This window comes from Staurois parvus, unplaced genomic scaffold, assembly GCF_062004578.1.
Source record: "Staurois parvus isolate SC_StPar_1 unplaced genomic scaffold, SC_StPar_1.0 ptg000011l, whole genome shotgun sequence".
Classification (NCBI taxonomy): domain Eukaryota; kingdom Metazoa; phylum Chordata; class Amphibia; order Anura; family Ranidae; genus Staurois; species Staurois parvus.
The window spans coordinates 3,092,978-3,106,463 of record NW_028317807.1 but is presented as its reverse complement, the minus strand read 5'-3'; the positions used below and the strand labels follow the sequence as shown (position 1 = coordinate 3,106,463).

Genomic DNA, 13,486 nt, shown 5'->3' with positions numbered 1-13,486 from the left:
TGAGTTGGGGTACCAGGAATGACATCGGGAAAATGCTTCTCATGCAGTCAGCTCTGTGAGTCTGGGTTGGGGGTTTGGGCCACAGCACCTTCTGGATACAAAAGGGCAGTGATGATCTCTTCCTGGAATTTTAGGAAGGATCCACTTTATCCAGTTGCTTTGTAAAGCACGAAATAGACACTTTTTTATACCAGCGTCTGACTTTTTGGGAAACTAAGCACAACTTCATCATCTGGTCGCGGAAGTCCACCTCTCCCATGTTAAGGTTATAGTCATGGACACAGAGGGGCTTCTCAACAACACCAACTGCAGTAGAACTTTGGATGTTTGTGTCTGCGTGAATGGAAGATAGGATGAAAACATCCAGTTTGCCCTTCCACTTCACTGCGAGCAATTCATAATTTTTCAAGCAGGCTTTTTCCCCCTTTCTAAGATTGGTATTTACAAGCCGTTGGGGGAAGCCCTGGCAATTAGGTCATATGGTGCCACATGCGCTAATTCCAAGATTGTATAAATGTCTAAATAGTGGCACGTTTGTATAAAAATTGTCCATAAGTGGTACCCCATATAGAAAAAAGGGTGACACCAAGTTCCAAACTATCTTGCCATTGCTCCCCATGTAGTCTGGGCATCCAGGGGTCTCCATGTGACTATCTTTTCCCTCATAAATCTGAAAATTACATGTATAGCCTGTTGCCCTCTCACAGGTCTTATACATTTTGACCACATATCTGGCACGCTTGCCAGGGAGAAATAGTTTGAATGTAAGGCGACCAGAAAAACTAACGTTGGACTCATCAACACAGATGTTTTGCTGGGGATTATACACATCTGCACATTTTTGGTTAAGGTGATTTATGAGGGGCTGAATTTTGGGAGCCTATCATATTCAGCCTATCATATCATCCCCGAGGATGACAGAGTGTATTGTCACTGAAATGCATGAATCACATTATATTTTCATATCTATGACTGGCCATGGCAGCAGAGAACACGGGCATATGATGAACTGGGTCTGTGGACCAATACAACCACAAATATTTTTTATAGTAATGTTGAAGGTTAGGCCCAAAAAAACTTTACATTTTGAAACTGTAATAGGTTTCCATGCAAATGGTCTGACAAGGTTTGAATTTAGGTTGGTGGCGATAAATTGTTGTGCATATAAATTTCTCTGATCCACAATCAATTCTTTTATGAAAAACAAATAAAAAAAAATCAAGGGGAGTAGTAAAATTTGCAGTTTCCACCTGAATTCTCGGTTGCACAGTGAATGGGGGAAGTACAGATGCTGCAGAATTTGTGGGCAGCCAATCAGGATTTGCAAGCACATCTGGAAAGACACTATGGGCTCTATGGGCCTGTGTGCGAATTCTTGGTGGCTGCGGGACACTACTTGTGCTAGCCACTGCACTAGCTTGTACTGCACTTATGGGACTTGCCACGTCACCAAGTGATACTGCAGTGCTGGTTCTCGCCAGTTCATCAAAAAATAGAGTGGCACTAGCACTGGCACTCTGCTGCATATGAAAATCATCATGCAATTGTAACACCTCAGCAACCTGGGAACGGGGTCGGTTACGCCTGACCTTAGCAGGGACCTCTACTCCATCGTCTGAGCTATCTGTCAGGAAGCAGCTGCCTGTATTCTGAGGCAGATTCTGTCAGTGAGGCTTCCCTTTTGCTCTCATCTGACATACTCAGAATCCTGTAGGCCTCTTCACTAGAGTACCTTTTTTTGGACATTTTGGCCACTAAATTCATAGGCACAGATGGGAAAAAGAGCAGGGCTGTCAGGGACTGCATGAACTGCTACAATACAATTTACCTGCTAATGCTAGCAGAGATCAGGCCTGAGAGAAGGGGGGGTTAAGCGCAGGGGCTAAATGCAGGTGCTGGCAGGTGATGGGCTGATCCTGCGGACACTGGTATAGTGATGATTTGCTCAAAGATATTGATCCATTCAGACTCTACAGTAGCAATGAAGGTTGATTGTGTATATGAGCATGTTCCTGGCAATCAGAGGGCTAAATGTGATGACTGAAGTAGTGGCTGGCAATCTGACGCTATATGGGAGGGAGGCTAACTGATGCTAATGCTAGCAGAAGTCACCTGTGACACTAATACAGTTATCAGTAAAACAAATCTGTACACTGTATTAATGACACTGGTGACAGGGCAGGTGAAGGTGCTAACTGGAGGGTGATTAGCAGGTTAAATGTGAGCTATCAGTGCTTTTACTGTAAGGTGTAGTGCTTTTGACTCACATGGATCTGCTATCTTCTCTCTTTGGAACACAATGTGCTCCAGGGAGAGGAGATTGCATCATTTCCGGTGCCTGTGTAATGTAAACACATTAGAAGATCTGTCATAGGGCAGTGATCACTCAGCTGATCCAGGCTGAACATTACTGGCTTGAATCTGCTGACTGATTGGAGCTGCACCGAATGACAGCGGCGTGCTCGTGTGCGTGCGCCCCCTACCTGCTATCACGTTGGGAGCACGGATCACATATATATATATATACACGCACACGCACACACACACACACACACACACATACACATATACACACATACATACATACATATATACACATATATATGTGATTTTGCACATTGAGTCCACCCTGTAGTAGTAAAACTGCTATAGGGTGGATGGCAACTAGTTAAATAAGTAAATTTGCAATATTTATGAGAATGCTTCGATATATCAAGCCACAAGAGCTCTTCCTTTTTCCTCAATGCATCTGAATCGGCAGTATTTGAATGCATGTGGCCACATGTTTCTAAGTCAGTGTTTCTCAACCTTTTTTCAGTAACGGCACCCTTTAAAATTATGGACAATCTCGAGGCACCCTCTAACATTATGGACAGTCTTAAGGCAACCCATTCTAAAAAGTGAAAAACGACATTTGGGAGTACCATGTGCAACAATTTGTCTCTGCAAAAGACAGACTAATCAAATTCAAGATTCTACATGGTCTATATCACTCCACAAAGGTTGTATAGGATCTACCCTACCCTCCTGGCCTCGTGTTGGCGTTGTCCAATAGACCCGGCAACCATTATACATGTCATTTGGCTGTATCCCAAGATCTAGACACTTTGGAATGATGTGTCTGAGTGTATTCATAAATGCACAATGATATCTGTGCCATTGACGGTGGATGTTTGCATTTTGGTTCTAGTTCACTTATTAGCTAAGCCTAGAGCAATGAGAATACTGATAAGTTTATTGTTATTCTTTGCTCACAAAGTGGTATTACTTAAATGGAAGTCGCCAACAGCACCCACACTTGACTTTTGGAAAAACGTGGTCAATTCATCTATACCTCTGTACAAGTACACTTATGAGTCTAGGGGTTGCCCTAAAATTTTTCCAAAATCTGGGATATATGGGTTGACTCATCCATACTCATCCATAACAAACCTTCAGGTGATACCTCAATGTGATGTTATCTTGTATTAATGTTGTCCTGCATTGTCCTTAGTATTACACCTGCCTAGTGAAGATAGCCTACTCACTACCTTTTCTGACATTGTGAATGTATGTGAACCTTTTTCATCATAGATGCTTGATTTTAGCGCTTTTTGCACTTTTTGTTGTTTTTCATTCTTGTTTTTATATGTAACTGTCTAAGCCTGGGTATGGCCAATAGGTTTTTTTGTAATCTCTTTAATATAAAAAGATGAATAAAGAGAATTAAAAAAAAATTTAAAAAACTATTCTAATAGTTTTACATAATGTGTCAACATCCACACAAGTAGGACATCCAATGTTAGAGATGATTTATTCTTCCAACTCAAATGCACTTTTGCACACTGGTACTGACTAGTATTCCAATGTTTCTCCTCTCCCTAAGTTATTCTCCATCACTCAGTTAATGTGACACCAGTGCTGACAGAGAGGGGCAGAGAAAAGACAAACAAGGATGCTGTGCAGATGACCAACATCCTCCATATCAACTGATGATGTAATTGGTTGTTAGGATTTCCATGTTGTAATGGTCAGGGCTTTTTTTTCCTGCTGGAACGTTCTGGAACAGCACTCCAGCACCTCCACCAGGGATAATGACTTTTTTTTACAAAATGTTTAATACTGCAGCCAGGCCACAGAGTGAGCTGGCAGCCACATAAGCCGACACAGTTCCTGCAGTTCTGGCTGCAGCTTTAAGAGAGTGGAAGGCAGTGGCAGCTCTGAGGAAGAGCTACTGTGCGATGTCCTATCCTGTCCTGAGACTACTGGCTGCTCACTGCGTAATGAGACTAAGTACATTGCTTTTGATAATTGTTTAAATGTCAGTGTTGCTGCTAGATGGATATAGGGGCTGCCTGGCTGTCTGTTACTGCTGCTGCCTGGATATTGGGGATATCTCTTGCAGGATATTGGGCATGTCTCTTGCTGGATACCTTTGCTGGATATGGGGGATGTCTCTTGCTAGATATGGGACTGTCTCTTTCTGGATATTTGGCTGTCTCTTGTTGGATATTAGGGATGACCCTTGCAACATATGGGGCTGTCTCTTGTTGGATATTGGGGATGTCTCTTGCTGGAGTCATAAAAAAAGTTTCCACAACATCGATTTATGAAAAAAATTAAAATACAATTTGGCACTTCAATTACCTTTTTGCATCAAATAAAATAACATGCTCTGAAATGAAATACCACCTTAATTGACACTATAGGGTGTATTTAAAAAAAAATGCACAGCAATTTGCCCAGTGAAAGTGCATGTAGATTTATTCTGTGCAATTAGGGCTAAACAATGAATGGTATTAGACTAGCTCTGTGCTGGTTGAATGTTTTTCATTGATTTAAAATGAAAATGACTGCTAGATGGTGCTAAGTAACATAGGTATGATACTTAGTCCTATCTGGTGGCCAAATGTGGAATTTTCTGTTTTAAATCATTAAAAAATTATTTAAAACAGAAACAAAAAAAAAACCATTTGACGAATACAGGAGGATGTTGAATGATGAAACATGTAGGGTGGGGCCTGGATGTGACATCACCACACACGGCGGGTTGGAGCTTGTGGCAAACTAGTGGTGGCCGGATACGACCCGATTCAGATTACATGCTATAACACTTGTGTCAGTGGCGACACTTGTCCATGTGAGTTGAATGTAATTGTTTTTATAAATAAAGTGGTTTTATGGTTTTACATTATGGGAACTTCCTGTTTTCTTCCTCTTTCTGGAATTTTGAGATTTGTTTCTGTGGCGGACATTTATACATATTATTATTTTGTCAACATAGTTGTCACAAATGTGTTTTATTATTATATGAATTGGACACCTAATATATTGCACATTAGCACTTTGGGCATAGGCTTTGCATATATATGAATTGGTTGTTCACTTTACTAGCACAAGAGCACTTTTTATATACAATTTTTGCACATAACGTTTTGCACATACCATTTTGAGTCTTATAAGCTAAGTTTTGATTATTATTTTTACCATATCAAGTTGATGGATGTAGAAGATGTCTGAATAAGATAGGGTGGTGGAGTGTTGGGTAGCACTGTTTTACAATATTTGAATTCAGGAAATAGCCTAATAACATCAGCTTTTTGCACTATTCACACAGAACAAATGTGCATGAATGTTCACTGGGGGAATAGCTATATAAATACCACCCATGGAGCTATTTTATTATGACAGTGGGGAGAGTTTCCTGCTGTCAGAATACATTGATCAGTGTTGCCAGATATAGCCAGCAGAACTGATTGAGCAAAACAAAAATGGCCTGGTTGTACAGAAAACAATCAAGAGATTGAATTCAGCCCAACCAGCCTGTCCGAAGAAGGATTGAAATTCGGCCAGTACCTGCTGAACCAGCCGAATATCAATCCATCTATGGCCAGCTTAAAATAACACAGTAAGACGAAGGAGCATAACAAAAATGAACAACTTAAGAAAGCATAAACAATATTTTCACAACAATATTAAATAAAACATGTAAAATATAATACTTACTGTGGTAGAGATCAAACTGTTTCGATTACAAACAATTCCCCAGGTAGCTATACCAATAGTAACAATTTCATTGTTCCTATTGACTTTGCCAATGCAAAAATCTCTTACTGCTTCGCCAACATGCTTCATTACACCAGCATAAGTACCACCAGTTATAATCCAGGCACCTACATGACATGCAAACAATATGTGAAAAAAAAAATATAAATACTATATAACTTTTGCTTCTTTTTGCCAAAGCCCGAGTAGTACAAACGGAACAATGTTACAATTCAACACCCATGGTAATTCTCTAACTTTAGCACTGGTATTCAATACATAGGAGCAGCAGAAATTATAATTCAGTGTACACTGCTGTTTCCATCAATCAGGTTAGTGAGAGAACTAATAATCAAAAATAGTTAATACATTATCCCTACCTATTACTTTACACATGACAGTCTAATTTCATGATAACACTACCAGAATAGCTTTTGTGAAAAGTTATTAGTTTAGAGTTTTAATTTAGTTAAAACCATAGTTTGCTTTAACCTAATCCTAAACAAAGCTCTTAGATTGTCTAAGATTAATTTAAAAAATGTATAACATTTTCAAAATGTAAGTAATTTTAAGATACAAATGTCGCTTTATTTAAAAGCAAGTGTAGCCCCGGCCAGTGGCCCATGAAGAAGTAGGAGCCACATGACCCTAGCATTCTTGCGGACACCACAGCCATTCCTCTCTTCCCTGCGAGGATGACAGGACAGTGTTTGGAGGGAGCAGGGGAAAATAAGAGGATGAGAGCAGGATGTTGATTGGCGACTTAGGTAGCTGGACCTTTAGCATTACCCACTGGATCTGAGGGAATGCAAAGACAGGGTAGGAGGAACAGAGTGGGCAGAGGAGAGACAGGGAGGCAGGAAAAGGAGACAGCTAGAGACAGTCTTCAAGAAGAGAGAGCAGGCTGAGAGGCTGTAGAGTGGCTGTGTAGAACAGTGCAGACATGGCCAGAGAAAAAGGAGTAACTGCAGAGGGGGTATGTGAGGATCTGAACCTGAGTCAGGGACACTACTCCGGAGCCTGCTGGGGAGTAGCATCTAGGACCCACAGAGACCCAATAGACACCAGGGAGAACCCCAGACATACCAGAATGGAAGAGACCACAGGGACAATGTGACCTACACCTCTCATTATTGTGCTAGTTTTTGTTACACAATATAAGATATCAGCACTGTTTGATCTATAAATAATAGTGTAATGTGACAATCACCATGGTTAGCCTTCTCACCATCACTACAATCCCCAGAAAACATTTTTTCAGCTTTAAACCTGCAGAAGTGAGAAGCATGTGCACTCATATTCATATAAAATGTTTGAAGACCAGCAATTGATTATGTGATAGGGAATGGTATTGTATTTCACTTTGTGAACTTCTCTCTAAAATACTTGGTTTTTTGGTTTCTCTTGGTATGACCCAGTCCACAAACTTCATTGAAAAGGTAGACATTTTTTTTTACAAGCTGAATATATTGATTATCACGTATCTTAAATCCTTGACTGAAGCAGCACAGCAAAAAGGCCCACTTAGTAATACAAGACAATGTTAACTCAGATTTAATCACAAACCTCCAAAATACTTCTGTCCTCTCATTATTACTGCACTCATCAACTCTAGCCAATTCTAAACCCACATGCTATTAAAATCTCCAGGATGCTGGGGCATATACCTTCATATAAATCACACTCTCATATTACCTCCCTTACCATTCTATTTCTCCTACCTTCTGGAAATATATGCTTAAACCCTGGACTGCCATTGTGTCCAATGCTCTCATCACCCCACACCCTCTGGCAGCAGCCACAATCTACACAGCTTAGTTTTCATTCCTCTTCTTCCCAAAACCAGCTTTCCCTTCACTTTTCACTCCATGTCCTCCATGGTATACTCATTACTTCCCTCATTCAATCCACAAACTATGGACGAGGTTGCTAAACTTTTCTCAAACACCCACTTAACCACCTGCCCCTTGGATCCTGTTCCTTTGCAAATGCTATGATCACCCTCTAGCTCTATCTTACGACCTCTAACTTACATCTTCAATCCCTCTTGGCATCTTTCCCACCTCATTAAAACATGTACTAGTCACCTCCATACTTTAAAAGCCCCCACTGGATCCCACCAATCTTAACAACATACACCCAATCTCCTTACTCCCCTTTTCCTCCAAACTCTTTGAGTGTTTAAGCTACAACTGACTGAGCAACCATCTCACTGAAAATAATCTTCTTGATACCCTTCAGTTTGCATTTGCACTCCACAGAAACTGTTGTCCTAAAACGCACAAATGATCTACTAACAGCTAAAACCATTGGATACTATTCTGTACTCCTACTGTCTGCTGCCTTTGACACAGTGGACCACCCTCTCCTCAAAAAACTCCACTCCTTTGGTCTTTGTGACTGTTCTATTTTCTGGTTATTATCCTTATCCCACAGCACCTTCAGCGTCAGTTACAATTTTACTTCCTTCTCTCTTCCCTTCTCCGTCTGGGTCCCCCAAGGTTCTGTTATTGAACCACTCCTATTCTCGATCTACACCTCCTCCCTAGGTCAGTTGATAGCCTCCCATGGCTTCCAATACCATTTCTGTGCTGATAACACCCAAATCTATCTCTACTGTATATCCCACAGCTCACTCCTTCAAAATATATGTGCAACACTAATTTACTAACAGACATATCAGCCTCGATGTCACTTCCTTAAACTCAATCTATCCAAAACCGACCTCATAATATTTCCTCCTCCACGTGCCTTTTCCCCTGACTTTTCTGTCAAGATCGATGGCACAACCACAACCCATCCCCCCATGCCAAGGTGCTAGATGTTATCCTGGACTCTGAACTATCCTTTCAGGCCCACATCCAATCACTGTCCAAAGCTTGCCGCCTCAACCTAGACAACATCTTCAAAATGTTCCCCTTCCTAACCAATGATGCCATAAAGCTTCTAATTCACTCCTTGGTCATCTCCCACCTTGACTACTGCAACTCCCTCCTCATTGGCTTACCTCTACAAAGATTATCCCATCTTCAGTCCCTTGTGAATGCTACTTCCAGACTCATCCACCTTACCAACCGTTCAGTGTCTTCTACTCCTCTCTGCAAATCCCTCTACTGGCTTCTGCTCACCCCATGAATTAATTTCAAAATACTATCAACAACTTACAAAGCCTTCCACAACTCAGTCCCCAGCTTCATCACTAATCTTGTCTCAAAATACCAACCAAATTGTTCTCTTCATTCCTCCCAAGATCTCCTGCTCTCTAGCTCCCTTGTCACTTCCTCCCATGCACACATCTAGGACTTTTCCTGAGTTTCTCCAATCCTATGGAATTCCCTACCCCAATCGGTCCAACTATCTCCTACTCTGTCTATGTTTAAACGTGAAAACCGTGAAAATTCCTGAAAACCCATCTCTTCAGAGAAGCCTATCTTGCCCCCACCTAATAAGTGTACTTTTGTCTCCATCAGCATATCTCCCACAGTTATTACCTTTTGTATCACATGACCCTCCCTTTTAAATTGTAAGCTCCAACGAGCAAGGCCCTCTGATTCCTCCTGTATTTAATTGTATTGTAACTGTACTGTCTGCCCTCACATTGTACAGTGCTGTGCAAACTGTTGGTGCTATATACATCCTGTATAATAATAATTTTATGATTCACATGGCAGATATTCCCTGCTATGCCAATAAGTAGAGAGTACATTTGGGGTGTTTTTTTCTCCTGTAGGATTAAGTATCATTCGATTCTGACAAGTAGCTCTCAGGTTAAACTTCAGGGAGAAGTGCCGGGCAGATGTCCACACATAAATTAAAAGAAAATATTAATGTGTTAGAGCAATCAAATCAATGTAAACATCCTCCCTCTTGGGACCAAAATATTTACATTGATTCTGACAACTAAATAACTGGTAATGCATACAGAAGCAGCTATAAAATCACCTGTAGTTTGTGCAGATTTCACAAGACCTCTACGGAAAATGTTTTCCAATTTCATTTTCATGCAGAAGTCCTTGGCCCCACCTGTTACTGATATTAAAAGATTGGGAACTTCAAGACCCCATTGCTCAGTCATCAACTGGTAGAGGACACTGGATGGAGTATCAGAAGACACTCTCACATACTTCTGGGTTAAGGAAAAAGGAAGACTCTGTATTATAATCTTACATGCCATATATTATTATACTACATATATTTTATTAATTACAAATGATTAGGTACATTATACTTAGGTTTAAAATATCTAAAACTAAATCAGTATTACAATTTAAAAAAAAATAAAATAAAGTTAGTTTATATGCATTTCATTAAGTTAAATTCAGTTTCTATGACACAAAGTTAGAAGACATAAGGGGGTTTATTTACTAAAGCTGGAGCGTCCAAAATCAGACTCCCTTCTGCATAGAAACCAATCAGCGTCTAACCTCAGCTTGTTCAATGAAGCTTTGGCAATGAAACCTGGAAGCTGATTGGTTTCTATGCAGAAGGGAGTCTGATTTTGGACTCTCCAGCTTTAATAAATAAACCCCAAGCTGTCCAGCCTGAAAGCTTTATTATACTATATTATATTAGAGCTCATAATGTAGCAAATTACAGTAAGTTATAAAATTACTATAAAACAAACCTTTCTAGATCTTGGACTCAGGCCAGTGAAGCTTATATCTCCAAAAGCATCTGTGGGCATCTCCTTTATATGTTCTCTAGGATTCCATGTCTCTTTGCTTAGGAAAGGTTGTGGTCGTGTAGTCGTGTAGTCCATGTGCTGTTCTTTGGAATATCCACACATGCATGTAGGCTTTCTATAAAGAAAATTATTCAAATTATTATGATCAAAAACCTAAGTGAAATATTTTTACTATACTGCATTAGTTTTCCATTGTTTACATTATACAAATAAAGTCTTAAAAAATTAACTTTTAAATGAACATTAACTTGACCCATTCTGTTCATAGTTACAGGTTTGATCAACAGCAATATTCTGCTGATATTCATGTTTAGCTTTCCCATACCCCTCCACAGTCAGAGCCCTAAGAATTCCTGTGTGAGTTCTAAATCAGAGCTTAATAATAATTTATTACATTTGTTTAAGGTTAGAGGTTAATTATTTATATATTAATTTATGCTTTATTAATCATGATTTTTTATTTATATGTGTATTTATTATATTTATTTTACATTTATTTATTCATATACTAATACTATTTTTTATTTAAATTTTTTTTCATTTGAGCAGAAAATAGCACAAAACGCACTAAAAAATGCACACAAACTCACACAAACGTGTCAATCGTGCGTTTCTATTAGTTTCCATGGGAATAAAAACATGCCAAAAACATGCTCATCTGCCCAAACTGAGCTACAAAAGTAGCGCCAAAACTTTTTTGAGCTTCAAGCGTTCTGCTTCAGGAGACTTGGAGTGGGGATGTGAACCATCTCCATAGAGTAATATTGATTTTTTTTCCCCCCTGAGCGTTTTGGAGCATTGAGCTTCACGCTACAAAATGCTCAGGTGTGAATGCAGCCTAAATTGGGCAAAGGACTTTCTACAACATGACAGCACTTGAGCCAGTGATTGGCCAGTCAGTCATCCAGATCTGCATAGTTGGAGGAAAGGGTAAGGGTTATATTCTTACCAGGTTTTTGGTGAGTGAAAAGGGCAGTGATATGCTCTGAAACTCAGTGTACAGATATCCCTGGTAATAATCTGAGGCCCACTTCATGGATTTTACACAAGAAATCAGAGAAAGTATATATTCTATCCATTATATCTATCTATGTATTTAATGTGCATATGAAGGATTTCATACACTAAAAGGCTCCATAACCTCTTTGCATTCTTCCCTAACTTTCATCCCTTTAAAGCGGATCAACACCATCCAAGCTAAAAATTTCTGGTGGATGCAACACTGCATGTGCAATGCAAAACATGTACAAGTCTTTTATTAAATAATTTTTTTTTTAGTTGCTTACATGTATATGAATTCCACTTCCTGCTTTCCTGAGGCACTAATGACATAGCCCGCTCTGACACATGCATCCTAAGAAGGTTACATCACTAGTGCCTTCCAGGGAGATCTTGTCAGTACCATGCAAGATTCTACGAAATCTCACAAACCTTATCAGTACACTGCAAGGATCCTTCTTGCACGTCATCATGGCGATAGTCTCTAGGAAGTTAAGGCATTTATATATATATATATATATATATATATATATATATATATATACATACATACATACATACCTACATACGTACACATACATACATGCATACACACACACACTATACAGTTGCAAGAAAAAGTATGTGAACCCCTTGGGATTACGTGGAGTTTTGCATGAATTGGGCATAAAATGTGCTCTGAACGTCATCTAAGTCACAACAATAGAAGAACACAGTCTGCTAAACATAATACTACACAAACATTAGATGTTGCCATGGTTTAATTGCACATAACATGTAAACATTCACAGTGCAGGGAGGAAAAAGTATGTGAGGTCCTAGCTTAATGACTTCTCCCAGAACTAATTGGAGCCAGGAGTGAGCCAAACTTGACTCCAATCAGTGTGATGATATCGGATGTGTTGCTGACAGCTGTCCTGACCTTAAAAAACACACACCTGTTTTGGGTTTACTGGTTTCAAGAAGCACTGTCTGATGTGAACCATGCCTCGCAGAAAAGAGCTCTCAGAAGACCTACGATCAAGAATTGTTGACTTGCATGAAGCTGGAAAGGGTTACAAAAGTATCTCCAAAAGCCTTGATGTTCATGTGTCCACGGTAAGACAGACTGTCTACAAATGGAGAAAGTTTAGCACTGTTGCTACTCACCCTAGGCGTGGTCATCCTGTAAAACTGACTGCAAGAGCACAGCGCAGAATGCTGCATGAGGTAAAGAAGAATCCCAGAGTGTCAGCTAAAGACCTACAGAAATCTCTGGCACATGCTAACATTTTTGTTGACACATCTACAATAAGGAAAACATTAAACAAGAATGGAGTACATGGGTGGACACCACGGAGGAAGCCATTGCTGTCCAAAAAGAATATTGCAGCACGTTTGAAGTTTGCAAAAGAGCACCTGGATGTTCCACAGCACTACTGGCAAAATATACTGTGGACAGATGAAGCCAAGATTGAGTTGTTTGGGAAGAACACACAACACTATGTGTGGAGAAAAAAAGGCACAGCACACCAACATCAAAACCTCATCCCACTGTAAAACATGGAGCATCATGGTTTGAGGCTGCTTTGCTGCCTCAGGGCCTGGACGGATTGTTGTCATTGATGGGAAAATGAATTCCAGAGTTTATCAAGACATTTTGCAGGAAAACATACGACCATCTGTCCGCCAACTGAAGCTCAGCAGAGGATGGGTGATGCAACAGGACAATGACCCAAAGCATACAAGTAATTCAACAAAACAATGGCTGCAACAGCACAGAATACACCTTGCGGAGGG

General features: G+C 40.0%; 1 protein-coding gene across 5 annotated transcripts in view; it reads right to left on the bottom strand.

The window, feature by feature from the left end:
• TRPM2 (transient receptor potential cation channel subfamily M member 2) overlaps positions 1–13,486 on the bottom strand; it is a 211,715-nt gene that overhangs the window by 158,429 nt on the left and 39,800 nt on the right. For all 5 annotated transcript variants that reach the window (XR_016311706.1, XM_089670093.1, XM_089670113.1 and 2 more), the window contains 3 exons: positions 10,649–10,823; positions 9,967–10,150; positions 5,986–6,152 (listed from right to left, as the gene is read on the bottom strand). Coding sequence is in view for 4 of the 5 variants with exons in the window: in XM_089670093.1 (XP_089526219.1) it covers positions 5,986–6,152; positions 9,967–10,150; positions 10,649–10,823 (526 nt within the window). In the remaining variant the exon portion in view is untranslated. The remainder of the gene's footprint in view (positions 1–5,985; positions 6,153–9,966; positions 10,151–10,648; positions 10,824–13,486) is intronic.